At 35.6% G+C, this 18,263-nt stretch overlaps 1 protein-coding gene across 3 annotated transcripts in view; it reads left to right on the top strand.

The window, feature by feature from the left end:
* Positions 1 to 4,291: 4,291 nt before the first annotated feature.
* Positions 4,292 to 18,263, top strand: part of entpd1 (ectonucleoside triphosphate diphosphohydrolase 1) — a 29,532-nt gene continuing 15,560 nt past the window's right edge. The window contains exons 1-4 of one of the 3 annotated variants that reach the window (XM_016267166.1): positions 4,292 to 4,397; positions 15,882 to 16,000; positions 16,267 to 16,384; positions 16,858 to 17,008. In XM_016267166.1, coding sequence (XP_016122652.1) covers positions 4,382 to 4,397; positions 15,882 to 16,000; positions 16,267 to 16,384; positions 16,858 to 17,008 — 404 coding nt within the window. In that variant the 5' untranslated portion in view covers positions 4,292 to 4,381. Of the gene's footprint in view, positions 4,398 to 13,046; positions 13,260 to 15,878; positions 16,001 to 16,266; positions 16,385 to 16,857; positions 17,009 to 18,263 lie in introns of those variants that run through there. The other 2 variants (XM_016267165.1, XM_016267167.1) reach the window with 2 other exon arrangements.

The following is an 18,263-nucleotide window of genomic DNA, read 5'->3' as shown; positions in this document are numbered from 1 at the left end:
CGTGTAAACATCAGGACACACTCTTATCTCTAACGGGTCATCTGCATTCCAAGAACAGAACATGAACAATGGACCATTCTTAATGCTGCTATTTTGCATAGTTTTCTTATGTCTTTAGTGGGTTAGTGACCCATTTCTCCACAAACTCCATTGTAAGTTTAAATAGACTATTGTTTATGAACACCAGGTAGCCTATGTAAAAGAATGTTTCGTCTTGTTCATTAAAAACAGCAAATTGTAGCAAATTGTAGGAATTTTGTTTATAATATTTCCAAACACTGTTCCTGTGGCTTGGTGGTAGAGCATTGCGTAAGCAGTGCAAAAGGTCGTGGGTTCAACTCCCAGGAAACACACATACTGGTAAAAAAATGTATAGCCTGAATGCACTATAAGTCGCTTTGGATAAAAGCATCTGCTAAATGCATAAATTTAATACATATATATACATATATATATATGTATATACAGTATATATATACATACATATATATAATTGTGTTATATATATTAATAATTGTGAGTTTGAAACATACAGTCTGATAATGTTATAATAATAATATGAACATATGAAAAAGTACTGCACAACAACAATGACCCATTCAGCCTTATCTGATCTATTCATAATGTGTCATGACTCTGCAAACAATTTAAAAAGAGCACGTCATCAACAAGGACACCTTAAACAACACAACCCAGATGTTCAGACAGGTTTTATTCATTTTCCACATTCCACAGTCTCTTAGCTCTGAATCTGACTAAATCTGAGGCAAGTCCCAGAGTGTTTCTGCCATAGATGGTAAGAAACACCTGACACATCACATGTATTTATCTGTTTAGACAAAACCCTTTGTCTTCTGCTATGGAGACCTGACTTGACAGGCAACAAATATCATGGTCCATTTCCCCCCCCTCATTCATATAATGCAGTTTACAGTTTAGAAGTGAATCAATGGATAAATTAGTAAAGTGGGCAATGATGATGGAGCGTGATTAGCCTATAAAAGATGCAAAAGCACTGAACAGCTCTTTAATGTCTCAACTAGTTTAAAACCTATTTCAGAGTACCACTTACAACACACATAAAGCATCTCTTTCACAGTACAGCTGATACATTGCATTACTCTTTTATCTTTAGAAATCAAATGAAAATGACAACTGTGCTGAATGTGTTCTTTAATGACACTTCATATGTGCTGAGAAATTCAGTTATTTCACAAGAATATGAAGAGTTATAGTGAAGAGTGATGAGAGCACAAGAAAACAATGGTAACACTTTAGAATAACACATATTTACTAATAACTAAGAGTTTTCCCTGAACAAACTCATAATTTGCTGCTTATTAATAGTTAGTAAGGTAGGTTAAGTTTTGGTATGGGGTAGGGTTAAGGAATCAAAAAAGTCATGCAGAATAAGTCATTAATATGTGCTTTATAAGTACTAGTTTGTAATAATGTGCATGCTAATAAGCAACTAGTTAATAGTGGGGATTGTTCCTTAAAATAAAGTGTTACCATCTTCATATTTTTATCCCCCTTACCCCCTACTTTCAAGTTGTGTACCACAAACATCCTTTTTAATGTGCAGCATGAAACCTTTTGGAGGGAAAAGTTTCTCTAAGAGGGAAGCAGATGGTTAACATCATTGCCAGACAGCCATTATAGCTAGACTGCTGGCTCTGAATCCCCATCTGCAAAGTTAGGGTTAGGGTTACTTACAAAGTTTAAAGTTGATCTTTTCAAGATCAGTTAGTGCCATATCGCTGGGGTTCATTTAATAATACTTTGTCAGTTACACTTCAGTTTGTGGCATGAATTGATATACAGAGATCTGTGCAGAAATGGTCAGTTACGCTTTTGACCTCATACTAAAACAACACTTATTTCTAACAGTAATTTATAGAGTGTCTTGGAAATAATCAATGACTTCGCATGAGAAACTCCTTTATTTACTAGTCAGGCACTTTGGGAGCCCATAACAATAGGCTGTGGTGTGAGACAATCACTGAAATCCACAGGGGTTTTTTTGTTTGTTTTTTTTTAATGGGAAAGTCACAGACAAAATAAGCCAAAAATTTGTGTGGTCCACTTTAGTAACACTGAATAGTCCAGTCTCCATATCCTGAGGACATACAGTGATTAATAGGCTCTTGCTTTCAAGGGTTTCCTATGAACAGATCTGCTATTTTTCCTCCAAACAGATATTTCAGTCCAATTACATTGTTCCATTACCAGAAAAAAAATCACATGGAAACAAGATGAGACACTTGATTATGTTGTTACCATCCAAATAGAGGGGATATAAACATGCACCAGGAAACAGCTTTCTGGAGGATTAATTGAAAGAGTATGCTGTTTAAGTCTGTTTCGGGGGGCCCAGGAAGTCATGCAGACGATGCATTTTCTTTTGAGGAAAGTTATACAGAGATCAAACTTTCAAAAAAGTTATGTATTATGCATTTGGTATCACAGAGGTCCCTTGTGTGTTCTAAATTTAAAAGGGCATCTAGTTTCAGACTGACCACGTTCCAATGCATTTCTACTGTTGTGTAATTGCCTCAAAGACATTTATTGTTCTAAACACATTTGAAATATCTCTCTCTAACTTTTAATGAAAGCCCAAAACCGCATATTATAACTAAGTGTGCCTTTGATCTTGTGTTTAATCTTTTGTATGAAGCATTACTCACTGTATCCTAAAAAGATAAGCACTCAGAATATCTGCCGATTTAAAGGAACAGTTCTCTTTCACAGGGCTCTTTCAAGAATGCCTAGAGGACAGGAATTGCGACATAATTGTTCTCTTGCCCACACACCTAAGTGTTTTGTCATTTGGTTCATCTGGCTGAGGAAGTGAAAATGCTACAAAAATGTCTCGCAACATCCCATTTTCTTTAAAACAGCAGGCTAGCATGTTATTTAGTCCAAATCAGCACATCAACTTCACTAATGATGTGTCCAGAGGCATCAGCAGATGTATGTACATAGCATTATATTCATATTATTATATTGTATTTATAATATATTCTACATATTATATACTATACAGGTATTTGTTATATTTATATTATATATTATTGTTTTATTATTAACACAGTACAACCAATTAAAAACACTTAGCAAAAGATACATTCTTATTATATTTAACAACTTATTATATATATATATTTATTATTTTCATATGATTATACACATATATATATATATATATATATATATATATATATATTATTTTTTTTTGTGTGTGTCATTATTAAACACAAAACAACTTTGTGAATCTTATTGTTTTCTCTGTGGTTTTCTTGTATAATTCTTTCAAGGAACTCTTTGCATGAGATGTAAAAAAAAAAAAAAAGATCATTTACCCTCACGTCAAATCTGCATGACTTTCTTTGGTGTAACACAAAAGGAGATATTTAGCAGAATGTCTAAACTGCTCTTTTTCATATCATGAAAGTTTCATTTGAGTGAACTATCCCTACATGTACATACTGTACTACCCAAGAAAAGCCTAAATAAGTCGCATATTTCTCATGTTCGATTGCCAATGATATTATCAATTTCCACAAACACCTCTTCCTGTCCCCAGGGCAACACCTGCATGAAAGACCCACACAGACGACAACCGAAAGAACACAAAAGAAGACATTTACATTTACATTTAGTCATTTTGCAGACGCTTTTATCCAAAGCGACTTACAATTGGGGAATACATAAAGTGTTTCTTCTTAAAGAGGCAAACAGACACAAGAAGTGCTTGTAATACCAAGTTTTAGGCATTGTTCAAATAAGTACAAGCTAGAAAGGGAAGGAATAAATAAAGAGAAATACTTTTTTCTTAGAAGAGAACAAAACATGACTTTTGTTGTATGTTGATGTTTTTTTAATGACAACCAAGAGTTGTGACAGAGCTAGTTGTAACCCAGAGAGAAACAAAAATGCCTTTGTTTCTGGTCAGAGCTCTGGCAAAAGTGGTACGAAAATGGTTAGCGAGGGAGAGTGTGGATAATGATACTGTAAGGTAAGCTCTCTCTCTCTCTGTCTCTCTCTCATACACATACAGACACACTCTTTGTCAGCATCTTTGTCTCTCTCTTCACACTCACACTCTCACACACACACACACACACTCACACGCACGCACAGTTGAGAAGAGAGAGGTAACAGGCAGACCGTTTACATGGTTGCTGGCAGAGAGAGGGAGGGAGAAAGCTTGGAGACTGGTCCGCCCCCTCATGCCCCCTAGCCTTATAAAGAACCTCAAGAATGGGAAAGACCCTCCATTAGAGCTGAGCCAAACACCCGAAACAGCACTCTGAGAACTGGGACGAGTCGCAAAGAAGGTGAGAGAGAAAGAGAGAGAGGATTATAGGACGCTGCATTCATGGATGAACAGGGAGGTGAGTCTATGACTACCACTCACATGAACACACACTTCACCATATTGGGTTCATGGCAGGGCAGGATGTAATTTGGAAAGGAGTGCAGGAAGGAAGAAGAAATACAATGCAGAACTTCAGGACCACATTATTCGGAGCAGGATAACTATAAAAACAATAAAAAAATTTTTGATTTGATTATTTGAATTATATGCTAAACCAAGCATTCTGAAAAGGAAAAGTATGGTTCTGTGGAAATGTATTGTCCTTATCCGTCTTTTTGTGTTAAATTTAGACCATATGGTTTTTAGTTTACCACATGCTTTTTAATGGTTTTCTAATTACAGATCTGTTGTTTGCTGAGCTAACTGATTAATTAATGCAGTAATTCAAATAATTTGAATTGTTTAAATCAGTGACATGATCTCAATGGAAATTCCAGATGGACATCATACACTCTCAGTTAAGCCTAAAAGACTTTAAAGTATCCTTTGAAGCATGTCGTGTTTTATTAACCTGATGGACTACCTGTCAAAAAGTTCAAAAGTTCATGAATCAGTTTTATTTACAACCTCTAAGAAGCCCAAGTAAGTCAGCAACTGGTAAAGTGGCTGGATAATCCATATTGTTTGGTGATCTTGCACTACATTTGGCTTAGACGTGTAAACAGATCAGAAGAAGCAATGTAAATAAAGGTAGATAAAAAAAAATACAGGTATCCTCTGCAGGCTGCGTGGTCGTCTGATGCATCAGGTTTCAGCATCTGGTGTCCATCTAACCGCTTTAGCAGCAGGAGCATGTGAGAGTTTGTGCGGGATTGAGAGTGCCGAGGCATCGTCAGAGAGGAAGAGAGAAAGAAAGAGTATTACATAACACCGGAGGATTTCTTCCTGAGAGTGGACAGGCCATCTGGTAGTTGAGCAGTCGCAGTAACAAAACATCCCCCATTGTAACCATGACTTAAAAAATATTTAAGTTAGTCGCAGCTGCATTATATCGTATGGAGTTTTGCATTCTTGCACGGAGCTAAGAATGTTTTCATTAAGAGAAGTTCTGTTTCTGCTTTCACTTTCCAAAATGAGGAAACTTGTACTCACTGTGCCATCTCCCCATGCCTGCAGTTAGTGCCTTGAGCAAACTAAACTTCCTGTAGCTGACACAGTGTAGACGTTCCTCATTATTCCAGTCATATGCAGCTGAGGAAGTCCCATCCCTCCCACACACAGGGCCTCTTTTGGAAACCTGTATGAAGTGATTCCTTGTTATTTATAGGGCTACTTCAAGAATATTTGGGTAAATGAACTTTTAAAAAAGTGGAAATTGTTTTATAAAGAGTAAAAATAACAAGTAAAAAGGACAGTTCAGGTGGTCCCATTAGAGAATGTTAGTTAATGCATTCACTTTAAAAATAAGCATTGCATTTGTTACAGTATTTATATCTTTGTTAACATTTGTTAATTAGATCCTATATTCATTCCTGCTTCTGGGGACCCACTATACTGCAATATATATATATACAACATATTGGTAAAAAAAAAATATTTACATAAATGCATTGCTTACCAAATATAGTTAGTTTTTTGTTTTTTTGTTTGTTTTTGTATATTCTGAAATTTATTTAACAACGTATTCATTTATTGAATATATGTATATATATATAATTATTTTTTTTTTTGGTCATATATGGGTTAACATGATGAGCTAAGATTAATACATGCTAGGTGTATTTTAAATTGTTGGTTACCTAACGTAGTTAACTAATTTTAACAAATGGAACCTTATTGTAAAGTGTTACCAGATATTGCTAGATATTATCTAAATATTTAAATTTGACATAAAATAGGGCATATAGGAAATTGTTGCATGCAAAATGGCTCCTTTGTAACCCCACAATGTGGTATATTGCGTGTCATTGTACGGCTTGTAATAATCACACCTCACCAAGTTCTTGCATGACAAACTTAAGATCTATGAGTGACATGTGGGTTGAGTCTGACACTAAATGCTTTACCACTGTCCTGAGGATGCTGCTAATGTCAGAATCTGGTCTACTCATGACACTATCCGAACAGCTGTTATAGAAAAACTGTGCACCTCGTCACATGTTTTTTTCAAATCTATTTAGAGGAACATTACTAAACTTTTAAAAAATTACTTCCAGCTAATATAAATGCATACTGAACTTACCTTATCTCAGTAATGAATAAGACTCCTGAGATGTATTGCCCATCTGACAATTGTACCTTTTCAAGCATGAAAGTAGAAGATGTCAATCACTGTGAGAACTTGAACTTTCAGTAAAGATTATTGTATTACTAAGTCTAAGTAATCACCAACCCCAAACCACTCACCAAAAGCTGATTAACATCAGGTTTCCATTCAAGAATTTACAAGTTAAGGCCAAGTTAGCTTGTTGTTGTTAGTTAGTTTGCTGCCAAATAAAATCACCTTTTTAAAAAAAACAAAAACAAAAAGTCTCCTTTTTGAAATACGGAAAGCTCCCAGAGTCTCTGATATTAATTTAATCTGATTTGTATTTCAAAAATGATAATGTTCAAATAAAAATGGAATGAATGAATGAATGAATGTATGAAAATGACTGTGGCATTACAATATACTGTATCTGCTACCGAAACACCAGTTTTCACATGAATGACTCTGCAAAGAGCAATTACAACTGACTTATAAAACCTTCTTGTTTCATCAGACATTTGGCTCAAGGCCTATTTGACTGCCAGGAAAAAGCATATTTCATGTGTCTCTGGAGCATCTCTCTAGAACGGGGCACTTCCTCAGTTTGCTTTAATTAAATAAATAAAATTTTACCTTACACAACAGCAAAGAAGACACGTATTTGAGTGGGTGGTTGTGAAGCAGAAATGACTGAGAAAACTATGATTAAACAAAAAATGAATTCTGGACTATTTTCTAATACAGGAATTGCATATCATGGCTTGGACTTCTCTGCCACAGTAAATAAAATATGTTCCTTGTTGTCGAAGATTAATTATAATTGTGATGGCATTATTAATTCTTTCACAATCAGGCTTCCTTTAGCTTGTTGGCTGAGATAGTAGTTACATAATTAATTTTGATGAATCCACTTTTGTGTCACTCAGAACTTAATTTGTTAGTGTGAAGAGATTGAAGCCTCTGTGTTCCACACTCTTAAAGAAAGTCTGTAATTTTGCTAATAATTGATTTTTTATTTTATTTTATTTTTTTGACAGGTGTTTTTCCCCATGTGTTTTTGACTTGCACATTCCACTGTGCTGTGTTTTAGGAACCATATCCGTAAACTTAACAAATAATGTCCTGGCAGGAAATTACCAGTACCTTTTATTTCTACTTATACAATGCAGTTCCATCCTAGTGGTGAGGGATCATGCCATTCCATATGACAAAAAGTATTTATATTTCAAAAATATCCTACACTGTAAAAAAATAAATAAAAAAATCCTTAATTTTAACACAGTACTGTATATTGGTCTGTATTTTTACAGACTTTTCTTAATGTGTAAGTGTATGTTGTAAACCGTGCAGCTTAAGGAAATATATTTTTCAGTATTAAAATACATTTAGTTTAAACCTTAATAAGCCTAAATATATTACAAAATGTACTTCCAGGGGTGGGAAAATCCATTTCCAATCTTAAAATACATTTTGGTTAAATGCATATAAACATTTTGGATAGATATATTTATATTGAAAATATATTTTAAAAAAGTATATATGACACAATGGAAGAAAATAAAACTCTTTTAAAAAATATTTATGCAAATGTATTTATTTTAGCAATATATTTCTAAACATTTTTGGCTTATTATGAAATATCTTTAAAAACACATCTGTACTTTTTTAAAAAAATATATACTTTTTTATATGCAGTCTGGGATGTTCTGTCTAAACATTAGTCATTTCACAACTCACAGCTCACTTCCTCTAACCTCAAAACAGCTCACACCAGTTGAAATAAACATCCTTTTCTGGTAGAACAAACCCTTCAGGGAAGACCATCCTGAAATATTTCTGAAGTGCTGAAATGTATACATCACACTTTACATGGTCACTTCATTTCATACACTGATGAAACAGAGGATGTGCAGTTATAGTATATAGTGTAGTTACAGTATAGTAATGTGTCTTCTAAAACAAATAATGGACGTCATAACTATGCCTTTCCTGTTAATATGACACAAACATCATTATCTTTGTTTATTATGAAGATCAAAGCACAGATCTTAACCACTTACCCCAAACGATTCTAAAGAAGAACACTAAGATCTAGCTTTAACATATCTCTCTTCTCTAGAATCTTAGTGTTTTGTGCTGACAAGACTATGTTGACCACAAGACAAAAGCTATTCTCTCTTATGGAAAGTTTGAGTGCAAATTCTCTAAACCAAACACATGGCTCATTTCTTCTCTTTATCAGTTTGTAAGGCTGAATGAACCACAAAATATGTACTGTAACCTAAGCCCATTGAACTAAAGAGGCTTCTTGGCTCTCACATAAAAACAGTCTGATTGATTTCAGATGGACTTTACTCTATTAGTAAAGAGTGCAAGAGTGCAAGAAAGGCACAACTTATTTGATTACCTCTCTAAAAAAAAGCATCACACAGAAGAATGGGAAATAAACACTCAATAGGAAAAGCATTTGTTACTGTAAATCTTTAATGTCATGATGAGATATTGTGAGATCTCATCAGTGTGATCTTTGGATCTGGAGTATTATTCACACTCCTCACTTTTGGCTGATGGTACTGTTTGTGGGATTCACACCTGTCAGCATGAGAGTAAGTTTCCAGTGTTTAACATCCAGTCTGCTTATGCTTAGCATTCAGACTGTATTGTCTGTTAAGAAAACACCATTATGAGGACATACCAAAAGGTCACGGTTTGGATGTTTAGCATTGTCCAGTTAGCTCCTGATAGTATGCAATAATTAGACCATTTTCTTTTCTTTTTTTAAAGTGATTTTCAAAAGTTATGAAATCTTCAAAAGCTGAATGTAACATTTTTGGTAAGCCAAACATGTCAGTCCCCAAACAACATATAGTTTATTTAAGCCACAATATAAACTTCATTCCATACAATAAGTATAATGAACTATGAAAAAAAAGCATTTTGAACGTCTCGATCACATTTATAATACCCAAAAATCAAACATTTCACACCTCATGCATGTTATCACGTCTGTCAAAAAAGGCTGGCTGTCGGTTGGAATATTAGAACTAATTTTAATTTCCATATATTACTAAAATTACATTTTTATAAAATGACAAATTATATTTTACATTTCAATTTAAAATATAATTTTTTTTTTTTTTTTTTACATACAAACATTATTATACACTCTAAAAATGCTGGGTCAAAACAACCCAATTGCTGGGTTTGTCCCTATTTTACCCAGCACTAGGTTGTATTTAACCCAGCATTTTTTAGAGTGTACTAAATGTTGTACCAGTGGCTCAAAAAGTTCTACAAGCTCATGAGAAAAATTGACAATTTATAATCACAAAAGCATCTTATACTATCAGATCTACTACCAGATACAACTGATGGAAATTTAAAGTAATTTTCCTTGTAATCTAAAGCACAACTGAATGAAGAATAGAATTTCATTCTTTCATTGTTTAAAAGAAAAGGTACTGTCGCTTTGGTTCCTGATGAAACAAAACAACCCAAAGACATTACAACCTGACACCCTTGATATCATGCTTTCTCACGATTGTGTTGCAAGAACCACTGTCAGAGAGTAATCTAAAGCACAACTGAATGAAGAATAGAATTTCATTCTTTCATTGTTTAAAAGAAAAGGTACTGTCGCTTTGGTTCCTGATGAAACAAAACAACCCAAAGACATTATCAAAAGACCAAAGACCTTGATATCATGCTTTCTCACGATTGTGTTGCAAGAACCACTGTCAGAGCTCACTGTGTAGGGTGTGAAGTGACATGTACCATTATTTACCATGTCTCAAGAGTGTCACATCATACCTCATACAAGCTTATTCAGGCACCTGAGGCGTGTTAGTGCAGGTGAACGTTACAGAGATGACATTAAACCTGATGTAACATGTTTAGTCATGGATTTGGACTACAGTGACTCTTCAGGCTGATGAGACTAATAAACGCTGTCAGTGCTGTGCTATGCTTTCAAAGGATTTAGTAGATGACGACAGTGTCTCAATTACGTCTGATCTATGAGAAACACCCCAGATAGAAAGAAAGTCTGTTTATTTGAGAGCATGAGTGTGCATTGACATCTCTCTTGTGTTCCAGACAGTAAAAGATTCACAGCTGAGACATGTAGGTTGCTATACAAACATCCTTTGAAATGACCGTCATTTCACAAAGAAAGCATTTTTGTGTGTTTCCCTTTGCTCAAGAGGAAATGCAACTTAGTTTTATAATGAAGTTTGGTTAAGTAAAGCAAGCAACACACCACTGATGCCGGAGATTGTTTTGGCCCGTCTCTATATCTGTAAAGAAATTCACAGACATTTACAGTAAAAGCTCAGGGGTGATGCATTTTATGTGGGATGGGTGTTTGGAAGAATGCAATGAGGATTTGCCCATGAAGAGCATTGACTGGGTTGTTGGGTTGTGGACCTGCTGTTTTTCTGCACAATCTGCTAATGGTCTGTACTGCCAAGCAATGTATTCCCAAAAGGCCTGAAGGGAAAATAGAGCAGGATGTCTTGATCAGAAGTAAAAAGCCATTTTTCACATGTAAAGGTTTGCACTGCTTTATATTTTAAACATATTGTCAAAGCTTAAAATCACTGTATAATATAATAAAGAATCACTCCATTAATTAATATGAATACTGCAAAAGAATTTGTTGGTCATACCAGAAGGTTAATTACCATTGGGTTTCCTCAGACTTTAACCTGTACCTGGATGTGAGTTTAAAGGAATAGTTCACCTGAAAATGAAAATTTGCTGTAAAATATACTCTCAGGCACCCATTCACAGCAGAGGATCCATCGGTGAACAAGTAATGTAATGCTAAATTTCTCCAAATCTGTTCCAATGAAGAAACAAACTCATCTACATTTAGGATGGCCTGAGCGTGAATAAATGTTCATCAAGGGTGAACCTTTAAGTTATTGGAACAGCGGCGTAGTCCTTTTGTACTGTAGCAATTTGTTAGCAGCTTACATTTTTTCAAAATTCATGCTTGAGGTATGACTGTGCGTGATTTATTTTGTAGAACAAAACACGAAAGTCTCTTTAAGATTGCCACATGGTTTATTTTACAATCAATGGCCTGAAAATGCTCTTCTGGGTTTAAGAAACACAAAACCGGACCGGCATCTGCAATTTGCATTCTTTGTTTCTACAGCTGTTCTCCTCAGACAATATCTCAGTCTGTGCATTGTGCAATATGACATATAATATATTTTTACTTTTTAAATCTCCTTAGTCTGCTCAGTCTTTACATAAACAGATCAGTGAGGCCTGGATATTTTCTTCTTATCTACTATAGCCCATGTCTTCATTTTGAGCAGTGTTTTTTAGTTCCCTTGCAAATACCATTGTATTATAACTTTAATATACCTTCTACAACAGATAGCAACAGATAAAAGACCTACATTGTGTCCAGGCAAAACTGCAGATTATGCATAATCAGTCTTTCAATTCACGGAAGGAAACCAAGAATGAGGTACCCTGAAATAACATTTAAATAGACTGAGAGCTATCACTTTCCACCAAAAGTCATCTCTAGACAAATAAATATCCAGAGTAAAATATTTGGGTGGAATATGTTGTAATGAACAACAGAGCAATTTGTCCTGGATAACAGCATCTTCCATATGCGTCAAAGGAATAATATTCTTCATTTAATACTCTTTATTTAATCATCCTCATGTTTTCCAAACCGGTATGACCTTCTTTCTTCTATGGAACACACAAGGTGAACTCTATCATTCATGCACAGCATTTACAGCATGCAGCAAATGCTATTTTCACAGAATGAAAAAAAGCACTGCTAAGGAATTCTCTAAAGAATAATAAAAAACAAATAAATGAAAATTTTCCATCGAAAGGGAATGTGGAGTGGGGGCTGTCAAGCTATAAAATGACGTAAAACTGCCATAAAGGGGTCCAAACACATGTACTCATTGCACTGTATTCCAGGTCTTCTGATAAACAGACTAGAATTTAAGTCTATTTTAATGCTTTGTTTATTGCTTTAAGAGAACAAAAGCTGAGCTATTTGTTCTGTGAAATATAGCATCTGCTACATGCATTAAAAAGTGAGTTATTTCTATATCTCACTTCTGGTATACGTGTTTAACTCCTGCATGAACTGGGCACATCTTTAATGTGTCCTCTTATGAAGACAGTTACTTAACTTTTACTAAAACATTTTAATAAAACTGCAATTCTGGAAAAATAAACCTCTAAGGTAAATCAATTTTAAATAATTCATGCATGAAGATGCCTTTTATAGTCTTCAGACCAGAACACTTGAATGCCCTTGACTTGCATACCAAAGACAGAAGCTTCAGCTCCAGAGGCTGAACTGTATGCAGCTCACACTGGTTCAGTCCCTTAACGGGAGCACTAGGGAATTCCGCTCACTCCCGCTCGTGACGTCACTGCAAGCCTGGCTCCACTTGCACAATGGGTGTTTCTCCGAAAATCACACGAAAACACTTGTGCCAAGCAAAGCCACAGCGGTGCACACAGGTCTGATTGATATTTACTTATATAAATCCCTACAAAGAAACTAACTCGCACAACTAGGTTGTAATTCAGTGGGCAGGAACCGATTAATACTCCTTGTCTGGGACTAACCGCATCAACCGAGACAGTCGTTTTCACACCGTTCTCACCAGTAACAGAAGTCGGCGCATGTCCTGATGGGTAGGTGACAAGCGCAACGAGGTGCGCTGATTTAAATGCTTCATTGCTGCAGCTACTATAACTGTATTTCTTCTTTACACCCTGAAATCATGCGAACATGTCTGGAAAACAGCAAACCTTATGAGAAGTGACTTCATTTTTGGGCTTGCAATAACTAGAAGTAAGCTTTAAGGGAACTGTTTTTATGTCTCACATGCTAAAATAGTATTTCCATCTTTGTTTGCTACAAATTAATGTAGTTTAGAAACTAACAATATGTAGATGTCTGTCTAAATTAGAGTCAATCACAAACACAATGCTTGACTGGAGCTGAAATATACTAACTGAAAACATTATTTTATATTTGGTGTAGTAATCCGATTTGTTGGTTCAAATTAATTACGGCACCCCATCACCACCCGTATTTCACTATATATATATATATATATTATTTTTTATTTTTTTACTCAAAATAGTAGCCTAAATATGCTGGAGAAAAGTTAGCCTATGCATGTAGGCTATAGAAAGCTTGTGTTAATGTTAGGCCTACATGCTAATGTAGATTATCTAGCGTAGCGTCAGTTCTGTCATGTCACGTTAGTCAAGCTCGCATCAGCTGATTCTCAGCTGATCCCCATCAACCTATGGGAATACGACACCTATCTAAGTATTCATATATAAGGTCCCGCAGTAGTATCAGCAGTTTTCGCATTGCTCAATAGCTAATTACCCTCCTCCATCCCCAACTCCTCCTCTGTCAGTCAGGATTCAGCCTTCTGATTTTCCTTGAATCAGACTAATTCTAAAATATGTACATACTATTATTGAACTTTAACGATATCTGCAATACATTTATGTTGGTTCTGTTCTGTTTACCCGGGGGGGGTAAACCATACCGCCAATCCAAACTGTATGCTAATTGTCAATCATCTTTGACGATAGTGGTCCTGGCAGAAATACCAGTTCTGTCAATTAGACGATTACAAATTAAATATTGAGACAAATATGAAAGCATAATTCCTTTAAAATTGTTTTTGTCCTGTTAATCCTTTATAATTTTTACATTGGAACAATTTATACTGTTTGTGGACTTCAGGAAAGTGATGGTCATATGCTGGTCACAGTAGCTCATTTCTGATGGTGTTACATCTCACCCATTACTGCAACATTCCCTGTTCTCCCCTTCAAGATGATTATAAGCCTATGGTGTGCAATGTTGAGTTGATGATTTAGATAAATGAAACTATCGAAATGATAATATCACAGATGTTCCATAAACATACAACAATTAAACATAATTTAGGGGGGGGGGGGGGGGTTATATTAAAATAGTTGAATCAGTCACTCTAAATGCAAAATTCACATTCCTTACAGGAAGCATGTTCACTTTTTCCAAGGGTATACTTATTACATTCAGCCAAAATATTAACTATCCATCTATTAATCCATAAATTCTCCATGCAGTGTTTCCTACATGGGGTCATGGGAATGCTGTAGCTTATCCCAGCGTCTGCGACCACAGGAAATAAGAAATTGATATTTTCTTTAATTCAGAGTTATTCATTGGTGTGAAAATTCTCTTGATCTGTAAAATATCTACATCAAACCTAAACATATGAAGGGCCTCTTAGAGGCTTAATTGTGTACACAGTGGGCTCACAGTACAATACACAGTGCCATCATGCTTTCAAGCCCGGTTTGTTTTTCTGTTAAACTGACAGTAGGTGTTAGCATTTAATGTTAACAAAAAAATCTGTGACATTTATGGTAAAATACCGGCAGCTGTGGTTGCCAGAACTTCGGAACTTCACCGTGAAAAATATGGTAGCAACATTTTAGGTTTTACATACTTAACTTAAATTCACAATAATAAAATAAAAATTCAATAACTGATGTAATGTTAATATATTGAAGTACTAATTGAAGTATATCTGTTTTGAACCATTTTAATATGCTGATAACCACCAAAAACAGCTGGTGATGAGAAAGTCACATGATGAATCAAAACTCATCACAAACAGCTTTTCCACAAGCTGAAGAAGGAAGTACTTATATATAGAAGGTGCACAGTGTCATTCACACAAATACTAAACACTATTATGGTAACACATATGATACTGAAATAATGCAATAAACATTCATTTAACAACATTAGATGCAAGATAAAACTCTAATGTAAACAACTGAGAAGATTTACAGTATTCACCATATATAGTATGGAAACTTACTTTAAAAAAATCAACAGGTTTTTGATGTAGCATTTTTACAGTATTTTACTGTTAAAATCACGATCGTTTTTACAGTGTTTGATGTATTCTTTTAACACCTCAAAAAGCCTCACCAAAAGACAAACAATATTTAGAAATTGCTTGGCAATTATTATTTAGACTGGATTATAGAGCATAAACACAAGGATTCAGTTTACAGTTCGCAATGAATCCAAAATTTAAATATATTGACAACAGCCTCTACTGTTGTTAAAAATGTATAATGCTATACAGTTTTGGAGAATATGAATATGCTCTTTTTAATGATTAACATTTATGTATATTATTTACTCAGCTTACACTGTGAATGAAAAGCACTGAAGCTGTTAAATAAGTAAATTGACAACCTGCTCGCTTTGTTTTCTCTTTTTAGAAGTAAAGGTCAAGAATCCATGGTACAGGCCAGTGATCATATTTCTGGCTGCTGTTATCATTGTGGGGATCATGGTGGCCATTTCTGTCGTCCAGTACAAGCCTTTACACCAGAAATACAAAGTACGACTAACACTTTAAGTGAACCATTTACACTCTAAGAAATGCTGGGTTGTTTCAACCCAATGTTGGGTCAAATATGGACTAACCCAACTGTTGGGTTAAAAAGCTAATTTAAAAATGTAACCAAAATTTAACCCAACAGTTGGGTTAGTCCATATTTGACCCAACATTGGGTTGAAACAACCCAGCATTTTTTAGAGTGTACTGTGTTAGAGATTAGATTTGTACAGATTTCACTGATGCAATTGTCTCTGAACACTTGACAGTATGGAATAGTTCTGGATGCAGGCTCCTCCCACACCTCTGTTTTTATCTATGAATGGCCAGCCGAGAAGGAGAACAACACAGGCATGGTACGGCAGAAACACACCTGCAATGTAAAAGGTATGTGATCCCTAATTTGCTTAGAGTTGCATGGAGAAATACTTCTGGATATGTTTTTGGATAGCATTTTTTCAGTATGTGAAATGGTTTGTCCTCCCAAAATAGAAAATTGGCATAATTTACTCACCCCCCATGTCTTTTGAAATCTGTATGACTTTCCTTCTTCTGTGGAGATATTTAGCAGACTGTCCATAGTATGGACAGTTGTATGGACTACTATTATGATACCTTTTTGTCCTTTTGCAGCTTGACAGCTCCTGGTCCCCATCCACTTTCATTGTATAGAACAGTTCAGACATTCTGATAAAATGTAAGAAAGAAAGTCAAGAGTAAATCATGACAGAAGTGTAATCTTTGCCGTTAGCAGTTATGTCAACATATTGCATAATTTCCAACAACACATTTGCATACTGCCTGTAGGCAAAGTCTGGCTGTCTTGAGAAACTTGTTTCTGTTTTTTTTCTGCCCTGTAGGGAAAGGTATCTCCAGTTACTCCAATAATCCAAAGGGGGCTGGCGCATCTCTGCAGGAGTGCATGCAGGAAGCCAAGCAGAAAATACCTACACACAGACATCATGAAACCCCCGTGTACCTGGGAGCCACAGCAGGCATGAGACTGCTCAAGTAATCATTTCTAAATATTCTCAATTCTCAAGAATCAAATAGGGTGGCCGAGAATAATGATTAGTTGTCATGGTGACCAAGGTGGGGGATGGTGTTCAGCCGAAATCCTGGCATCCAGTATATTGAGTGAGGGGACTGTGACGATTTGTTAATCTAATGAATAATTGATTTGTTAAATCAAATAAAAATTAGTGTGTCAGATTGGTCGAGACGCTACAAATACTACAGCGAGAATAAAAGTTACGCCTTCTTTCTTTGCGTGAACATTTGGATCGTTATGCAAATCTTCCCAGATAATGACGTAGGTATGTGGGGGTGTGTTAGAACGAGCCGTTTTAGGTAGGTGTGGCTGACTCTTAACTTTTATAAAGAATATCTCTTTGGATTTGAGACTTTAGTCTTTGCAACTTTACAGATCTTCTTTATGCACCAAGAGCTTGTAACACTCCAAAGAGAAAGGAAAAATTGAAATTGCATCATATGACCCCTTTAAAGAGTCCTTACTGAATAAAAATCAAGCATCGTGTTAGTTTAGGCAGGCTACATCAGTCAAGCTCGCATCAGCTGATAGTCAGCTGTTCCTGATGTGTACCAATCCAGTTTTGACACTTATCATAGCGGTCCATTTAAATTCCATCAAAGACGCGATCTGAGGGAATCGCCGACACGTCGCCTGCAAAATATTTGGCATGCTAAATATCTGGAGCTGTCTGCGATTCACAATCACACTGTGTGCAATGATTTCTGACTGAAAACTACATCGGCGATGACCTACAGCCAATGAGAGACCAAGATACAGGGCAGAGGGAAGTTCGGGGAGGAGTTATAGACCAGAATGTCAGTATTTTAATAGCTATATGAACAATTATATCATACAGAAACAGAAATAACATCAGCATAACATTTACTGCAAAATTATTTACCTCCAACTCTCTTTGCAGAACACCCAATCCCTGTTCCCTGCATCTCCCTCCTGCATAATCTGTTTTTCTTTTTCTCCTTGTAGCTGGAAATCAGCTCACAGACAATTTGCGGGCTATTTATATATTTTTTTAATAATTACAGTCTTGCTTGCGAGAACTCCGGTCTGACGCACGCGGGTTCTGGCGTTATTTCCTTATCACTTCTCACGTGTGTTTTGTTGTGAATCGTAGTTTGCGGACCAGACAGAGCTGTCGGCGATTCTCCCTATTGTGAAGTCATGCGGTGTGAAACCCCCTGTTGTCGATCCATCGTGCAATGTGAACACAGCAGC

The sequence above is a fragment of the Sinocyclocheilus grahami genome, unplaced genomic scaffold, assembly GCF_001515645.1.
Source record: "Sinocyclocheilus grahami isolate Dianchi unplaced genomic scaffold, SAMN03320097.WGS_v1.1 scaffold36.1, whole genome shotgun sequence".
Taxonomy (NCBI): Eukaryota; Metazoa; Chordata; class Actinopteri; order Cypriniformes; family Cyprinidae; genus Sinocyclocheilus; species Sinocyclocheilus grahami.
This window is presented reverse-complemented; position numbering and strand designations above follow the sequence as displayed.